General features: G+C 40.7%; 1 protein-coding gene across 1 annotated transcript; it reads right to left on the bottom strand.

The window, feature by feature from the left end:
• Window positions 1–307: 307 nt before the first annotated feature.
• LOC147454399 (basic blue protein-like) lies at window positions 308–3,032 on the bottom strand. Its single transcript, XM_086516373.1, has 2 exons — window positions 2,634–3,032; window positions 308–1,010 (listed from the first exon to the last, which is right to left on the bottom strand). The coding sequence occupies exons 1-2, from the start codon at window positions 2,794–2,796 to the stop codon at window positions 613–615; spliced, it is 561 nt and encodes a 186-aa protein (XP_086372499.1). The 5' UTR covers window positions 2,797–3,032; the 3' UTR covers window positions 308–612.
• Window positions 3,033–8,763: the final 5,731 nt, after the last annotated feature.

The following is an 8,763-nucleotide window of genomic DNA, read 5'->3' as shown; positions in this document are numbered from 1 at the left end:
AATGAATATTTTAATTTCCAAAATTTTAAAATTTTAATAAGATTATATTGTCAAAGTAAATTTTTTAATGATTAAAAAAATTGTAAGTTTTTTTTAAAAAATCATCTTATTATCTTAAACATATAATTAAAGAAATTATTTTTATACCCTTTGAATGCACGTTATATAAATAGTTTTTTTAAAAGAGAAAACACAAACACCCCCCGCCCCCCATGCTAAGCACTTAACCTTGCCGAGGACCTTGTCCTAACACATACACAATCTCACTCATCTTAAAAATTTGTTAAACATGTTATATACAAGAAAGAACAATTTAAACCTCACTTGATTTTAAACTTTCTTGAAAACCATCATAAATACATATATTTACATCTGTAAAAATAATACATTGCAGCAGGCCGTGCCAATTCAAGCTACACTTCAAGCTTACACTTTGGTGGGCTAGATACAAAAGTATTCTAGCCAGCAAGTAAAAGCTTCTAAAACCAAGTCTTAGTATAGCCTTAATTTTTCAAGTGCATTGAGTGCATGATTCTACTCTCTCTCTCTCATGTATCTCGTGCATGTGTGTGTGTGTGTGTGAGAGAGAGAGAGTAAATAACAATAAAAAATCTAAGAAAACAAGGCCCATACACTAAAGAGTGAGAGGACGATGGCAAGAAGATAGTGTAACAAAGGGACAACGGTTGAACCCGCATTGTTAGTGTTGTTCCTATTATTAATAGGAGAGGGAGGTGTTTTTGTTGAGATGGAGGCAATGGTGTTTGCGTCAGTACCAACTTGGCCTGATGGTACGATTGTCGAGTTTGTAGCGACCACATTGATGGCAAGACGCAATGGTGGGCAGTGGCCTGGGAATGTGCATATATAATACTTGCTACCTTTTGTTGTGAGCTTGACATGCACATCTCCATCAATCCAAAGGTTGAGTGGATTTACTCCATTGCAAGTTTCATAGTCTCCTTGGCTCACTTCTGCAACATCTTGAGCCCCTTGCCTATAAGGAAACACTGAGATATACAAAGGAATAAGCTTCAAAAGGAAGGTCATTGCCTTATCAAAAGTACCAATGCAGTTCGGTTACTCACAAGTTTAATGGAACAAAAAAATCCTCATTTTTTCCATTTAGCATTATCTAATATATTGTTTAAATTATAGCTAAAATGGGGTTGTTCATACGCCTATTGCTATTTATGAAGCAACTCTACCAAAGCCTTACAAATAGTGTGTCTGTCAAATTTTGGGAAGGAGGTGAATTAAGGAGAATCTGGCACGGCTTTTGGGCAGTGTTAGAACTTGTGGCCAACCAAAAAGGACTACTAATATCCTAGGTAGAATAGTTTAACCAAGTTAAACAGAATCTGTATTAAGCTAAAGTTGACAAAACGAAATTTAGGACTCGAGTAAAATAGAGAAGCGTGGTTATATTAGGCTTGACATCATGTCTTAATACGAGAACACTCGTGCTTGAAAATTCTTCTCCCACATCCGTTGCGTTTTGAGCCGAAAATTGAAATTCAAAGCACCAACTTTCTCTTCTTCTTCTTTTGCAAAACTCACAATTGTAAGTGATTGTATTAGAATGACATAGAGAAAATTAATACCGGCCGCCTTCGACGGTCTCTGTCTCTCTCCCCCTCTCTCCCTCTTTATCAAGTGCAAAGGGGCTTTTTTTAGTTTTGGACTTTAGCCTTCACGTCGCAGATTGCGACACGTGTAAAGAGCTCCCCCTTCCGCCATAATATGTTAGTAGATTACAGATCAACCTCAAGCCCATGTCGAGCCTTGAGAGCTCCGAACTTTCTCTTCTTGAATTGGCACTCTGGTATGCCAATGTATAACACCAAAGAAACAAGCTGAAGTCTCACGTGGGCATTCTACTACAAAATGGAAAAGGAGGTTGAGACTCGCAGATAGAGGTATTCTTCCATAAACTAGAATAAGGCACTTAGAAATTTATACACCTTTCTCCCTTCTCTTGAAAGGCATGTTTTAGCATGCAAAGATGGCATATGTTTTTTATGTGTAAGCCTTTACTTTAGTTGAACCGTCAGGCTTTCATTATCATGAAGCGTCGATATAACACAAGAAGATTTAGAAATTGTCTCATGTAGGAAAGCGAAATCTTTTCCAGTGTTTTTCATACAATGCATAACATCATGAGCTTCTGCTCGAGAGGCACCGCATACCTAGCTAGGTATACGGTGCCTCCTCACAGAAGCTCATGACGTTGAAGTAAGTCACAATGTGGGAATTATTGTGAGAATTTGTCCAAAACTTCTTGTGTATATAAGAGCACACTATTCTTTCGGTTCTATTGTGAAGGACTATCCTTGCAAACATTATGGATAGCCTAAGAAGACAAGCTCTTATTCCAGTGTGAGAGGTAGATTTGTTTTGTTACATATGGCAAGGCACGCATTATTATGGCGACAAATTTTTACTATTTTGCTCGGGGATCGGACTCTACTCACCCATATAACAATCGAACCCATATGCTTGATATTCATGCCCCATATGCTTGTAACCTATGTGTGTGTGTGTGTGTGTGTGTGTGTGTGTGTGTGTGTGTGTGTGTGTGTGTGTGTGTGTGAGTGAGTGAGAGAGAGAGAGAGAGAGAGAGAGGGGGGTACCAAGCTCATCACCCACAGCGAAGACCTTGCCTTGGAGCCAAGCAGAGTAGTCCATGGCTGACCAACCTTGGGCATCTCCTACTACCCACGTCTTGCCTTCTATTCCAACACTCATCACCACCACCATTAAAGCTAGCACACCACACAGCAAGCTTGACGCCATATTCTCTCTCTCTCTCTCTCTCTCTCTCTCTCTCTCTCTCGGAAAATCTAACTAGCTATGCTCTCTTGATAAAAAGGGGAATGGCGTGATGGATGAGCAAACGGTGAAGGCATAGCCTAAAATGCTCTCACAATGTTCACTCTACTACAAAAGGATGTCTCTATCTTGTTCCACTAATAAGCAATCTTGATTTTAAAAAAAAGGAATGGATTGATCGGTGTGCAAACGGTGAAGGCATAGCTTAAAATGTGGTGAAGGTATAGGCCTAGCTTAAAATGCTCTCACAATGTTCACTCTACTACAAAAGGATATCTTTATCTTGTTTCATGAGTAGATGGACAAAACGTCTTTTTGGGGTCTTACTAAAAGGTATCTAAGGTGTATACATTTAGGTGATGCTGTTCCTTTGGAATGTAAAGGAAAAGGAGGTGTGGAGGTGGATGACACGTGTTGCAAATGGCAGGCAAGTAAGGGCGAGGCGAGCACAAGTGTCGGCCTGAATGCGAGCCAGGGAGGGCTATCGATACGTGGGTCTCACCTTGGAGTGGCCAAGTCACGCATGTGCTCTCTCTCTCTCTCTGGCTTTTTCGAGAGTTGTAGTGTGCTACATCTCATCGCGATAAGGACAAGAGGTGGGTAAGTGATGGGCTTTGGCACATGCAGAGGCACTTATGACCTCCACTCACACCATGTGACATGTTCATTTGGTCCCATAGGTCATATTTGACCTCCAAGGACGATAATAGAAGTCTCTCTCTCTCTCTCTCTATTCGTTGAAAGCTTCTCTTTCTCGCACTTTAGATTGGTGATTCTCTTACTAGAATGGTGTTTATTTTAAGGGAAAATTACCAAAATACCCTCTAATTTGTGGAAATTCCTAAAACACCCCTCAAATCCCCAACGTTTTGTCATAAATTCCCAAAATACTCGAGGTCGTGAGATTAAAATTCTCCAAGGATAAAAAGAAATTGTAGGTTTTCTAATTGTCTATCAATAGAAGATGCAAAAACTAGACTTTTTTTGCGAGGTGATTTGTGACAAATTACATGTTGAGCACTCAAAAATGGGTCCCAATTGTGAAAGAGAAATAAAGATAAGAAAATGTTACATACAAGGCTCCCAAGTGGCAACAGGTGGCCGTTTTGTTTGGCAAAAAATCTGCCTGTTGAGTTTGTGTCGATGGTCGGTGCGCCGGCGTTTGCTCAACAACGAGTCCATCAATAAGGGGGAAGGGCTCGTGTGCAAGAGGATAGGAATGCGTTGCATCGAAGGGAAGCTGCGCAGGCAATAGCGATGGCCAAACCCAGGGGCTAGAGGGTTCGGAGGAGCCTGCAGGTGCTCAAGGCTTGGAGTGCATCAACAAGGCGAGCAGGCTGCAATCTCTCTATCTGAGAGCTTAGGAAGTGCGAAGCAGAAGAACAAGCAGAGGGTAGGAATGCAGTGCATGGAGAGGCAAGCTTCGCAGGCATTAGCAATGCACGAAGCTAGGGGCTCGTCGCAAACTTGCAGGGCACGGGATCGCAGGGCCTGACAGAGCGAGAAGAGATGGGCGTCAGGAAGAAGGAATAAATGCACAGGGCACCATAGAGAAACGCACAGGAGCGTGCAGCCCACGATGTGATGTCATCCTCTTTTGTCTTTGGGAAACTCTTCTCTTGCGAAAAGTGAGGAAAGAATCTACGTAGATTCTTTGAAACTTTTAAGTTTTCACGGTACATATAGACGGTGTACTTTCCATTTCCATTTCTCTAAGGATCCTTTGGCCTTTTGTCCCACCTCGCTGCCTTCCTTGGCCTTCTTGCTTTGCGTGACAGTTTGACCATAGTATCTTACAAGATTCCCATCCAACGATTTTATGAAAATCGTAGGGACATACTTTTGTTTTGTTGCCACTGCCTGCTTACTTAGAGACCTTAGTAAAGGGTTGCATTTTGGTTGCAATTGTGGACCGTTGGACAAAGCTTGCTCATTAGTGCCACATGGCGACAAACTTTTTATTTCACTATTTCCTGTAAGCCCTTGTAAGATGTGTTGACATTTGTGTACCTCTTTCCTTAAAGACTGGCATTGCGTATTGAATGGCACACAATCTCTCTCATCTTGTTATCTTTTTGGCTTGCTGAACAAAGGAGTTAGTACGGATGGCGTCGATGTGGACGGCCACGGTTTAGGGAAATTTTTAAGAACCTTTAAATAATGTGTCGTGAGCATTAAGAGCGCGATGGTGATGCGAGCTGCGGAGTTGTGCAATGATTGTGGAGAAGGCGGGCTTCAGAGTTCTCTGTGAGAGAGCACGAAGCGCGGCCATGTTGGCGGTGAGGTTGGCAAACACACACACACACAGTGATACACCTGTAGCAACCCAAGGAAGAGCGAATTAGCTTTGCTCTCTCTCTCTCTCTCTCTCTCTCTCTCTCTCTCTCTCACACACACACACACACACACACACAAAAGAAGTTTTAGACAGATTCTCACAATAATTCCCACATGTGACTTACCTCAACATCATGAGCTTCTGTGAGGGAGGCACTGCATACCTAGCTAGGTACGATTGGGGGCAAGGGACCGCCGGCCCGGTGGGGGGGCCGGGGGTCCGTTGCCCCCAATCGTACCTAGCTAAGTATGCGGTGCCTCTCGAGCAGAAGCTCAGGATGTTATGCATTGTATGAAAAACACTGAAAAAGACTCCATTTTCTAATATGAGAAAAATTCTAAATTTTCTTGTGGCTCCGTCCACTAGTTTATTAATGTGTTTCAATTTGATGCTACGCTTTGTTGCATGTGTCCATGGAAGGATAGAGCTAGGAAATGTTGACTTAGGCCCCATTTAGACTTACAACAGTGTTCGGGAAAAATCATTTTTTCAAACATACAAAATTCTTTTCCTTGAGTTTGCCAAGAGGAAATTTTAGAAAATTAGGGGTATTTTTCGGCTTTTACACTATTTTTCTCTATTTTGGGGCGGAATTTCTCGTTTTCCCCTTGCCCTCAACCGGCATTTTTGAAATTGGAAATGCCATGCTATTAAGCTAAATCAGAATTGAATCTTTAGACCTGAATCTCTTAACTCCTCTAATTTGTGGAAATCCCCAAAATACCCCTCAAATTTCAAAAATTCCCAAAAGGCTCCCAATATTTTGTCATAAATTCTGAAAATGCTCTTCATATTTTCCAAAATTCCCAAAACAAACCTTGGTTTTGAGATTAAATTTTTCCAAAGATAAAAATTTGTAGCTTTTGATAAGAAGACTGTCTGTTTATCAATACATCTACGAATTTTTTGTTTATCAAAAGATTTGATAAGAAGACTGTTTGTTTATCAATACATCCGTTTGTCCAATTTTTTTAAGACATAGTTGCCCTTTTTAGTTGCATTCTAAGCACTCAAAACCGAATCTCAATTGTCAAAAAGGAATAAAGATTGGAAAATCTTGAACAATCCAACCAAAATAGATACAAGAGTATTGTTGAAATTGATTTAATTATATACCCAACATGGGATGTGATCTTGATGGCATTCAAGTGCCTGCTTGTTGGGACCAAATGTAGGCTATGCTCAAGGGACTTGGCATGGTATGTAGCCAACGATATCGTATCTGTATACAGGTCACGCCCGGAGACTTTATATCCAAGTCATGAGGACAACTATGTTGGGGAAATGTCAAAATGTACATGTTCAAATGGTCGCTCTTTCAAAAAAATTAAGAGAGATTTTGCAGCATGTTGTGAGAAATGCAAGGTGTGTAACACCCCTAGAAGAATGATTTTTTCATTCGACTACATTCCTATTGGACCACAGATATGCCTACCTGTTCAAAGCAAAACCTTTTGCCATGAACTCTTAAGCATCTGGCGTAACAAGAACCAATGGCTTGACTCCGATGCAATGACAAGCGAGAGAAGTATTGTGGACTTTTGGGATGGTGCTAAGTTCCAAGAGGTTAAAGACTTCTGGGATCCACAAGCATGGTATGAATTGCCAATAGTTTGCAGTACACCTTCTTGCAAGGAAGTATACACAACATTTCTAGAATGCAAGCACCACCCTATGCTAGAAGATGCTTGGAATGAGGAAACTAGCAAGTATCGGTTTCTATGCTCTGAATGTAGAGAAGTCACAACTTTAGAGAGGTTACTTTGTCAGGTGTGCTCATCTTTTTCTATTTTTTTCATAGACTACAAAGGTTTAGATTACTTACAAATGAATATTTTTCATTTAAATTGTTGTATATATACTTGTAAACAGGGCGACCCTCGCAATATTTCCTTGTTGCTTCATTTAGATGGTTTTCAAACTTCTCGAACCACTCAAAGGAGTTGTGTAGTTGTTGAAATCATGGTCTTGAATAATGGAAAGTACTCCTCTATTGGTGTCTTACCAGTAATGTTTATCCCATCGAGTTGTAAGAAAATAATCAAGACATGTGGAGATGTGTTTGGGACATTTTTGAAGCCTTTAATAGATGAGCTGGAATCCCTCTATCTGGAAGGTATAGATGTGACCTATGACTATCCTCTTGACATGATATTTGGTGAAAGCAACATAGATGACGAAGGGTTGCAAACTACGTGCCATGGTGATGATGGTTACTGGAGATCATCCTGCCCAATGTAAAATTGGAATATTCAAGAATGGTGGCCAAGAGTTTTGTAGGAAAGACAAGGCCCAAGCCACCCTAACACAGAATGAGGGAAGAGGAGAAACACGATACATCTATGAAGGAAATTGGGAACAATCTCGATACAAACCCATCAAGAGAAGAACTCACGATATGATTGTGGAATTAGATGAAGCCAAATGTTGCTCTACTAATGTAGAGAAAGAAGGAGTTTGGAAAAGAGCTGGTCTTTCAGGACAATCAATCCTTTGGATTGTGTGATCTCTATGGCTTTGATCTCCCTATTGACCTAGTGTTTGATGCCATGCACACATTATCACTAAATGTCTTCAAAAAGTATATCTCCCACTTGATGGAGAATGATTCATCAAGCCTCCTAACGAAGGAAATTGATGATGATGTGACAAAGGTTTCTAAGCTGGTGCCTACATCAATTCGATCTGGTTGATGGCCAAACTATCCTAGCACATATCATGATAGCTTCAAGGCAGAGAAAAACCAAAAGTTCATACAATGGTGCTTGCCATATGTTCCCAGAACCGTAAGAAACATCCCTTCTGACATGGAGATATTGGGTGTTTTATTGATAAACATATCACACTACTTTGACAACTATAGTAGAGATCATGGATGGTCTCTTCATAGTATTAAAGTTGTGACTAAGCTCTTACAATCATGGCAAGTACAAAAAGATGACATGGTGGGTGCAACCTCCTCACCACTTGAGCATGTTTTTGGTGTGTATATGGACCCAATATGTTAGTGTGGTCTATTCATATGTTTCCAATTAATGTTCATATTCTTTCATGTCCAATGAGAATTTTTCCTACTTAGAGGAAATGGTGAGCTTTTAGATGATGTCTTGCGGCATGGCCTGCATGATCGCTTTTGGTGCTACATATTTGAACGAATGGTCAAAATTTATAGTGGCATCAAATCCAATAACCTCAACGATGAGGCAACTTTTGCGCAGTTCTACTTGAGGAGTGTTTTTACAAGAGTATTCCAAGTGATCCAAGAAGACAAGGATGGGCTACTACCCAATGAGCGTTTCATTCAAGAAATCCATGGCTCATTAAGTCTATCTTGTGAACTGAACCATGAAGATCTTAATTCCAACAATTGTTTTCCTTGGCACAGAAATGGATTACTACTTGTTTCTTCAATTGAAAAGTCTAGATCCATCTGGGATGCACGGGGGGAAAACCTCCTAAAGAGGGGAAAAATGCCCCGACGGTCCTAATGTGTTCACACACATCACTACCACATGTATATGATAACAAATCCCCCCTAGAGTGATGTGGTGAATGAGAGCTGGCACATGAGTAAAGGGAAGTGCCATGCCCTG

Source organism: Adiantum capillus-veneris, chromosome 7, assembly GCF_014529385.1.
Source record: "Adiantum capillus-veneris isolate H3 chromosome 7, ASM1452938v2, whole genome shotgun sequence".
NCBI lineage: Eukaryota > Viridiplantae > Streptophyta > Polypodiopsida > Polypodiales > Pteridaceae > Adiantum > Adiantum capillus-veneris.
This window is presented reverse-complemented; position numbering and strand designations above follow the sequence as displayed.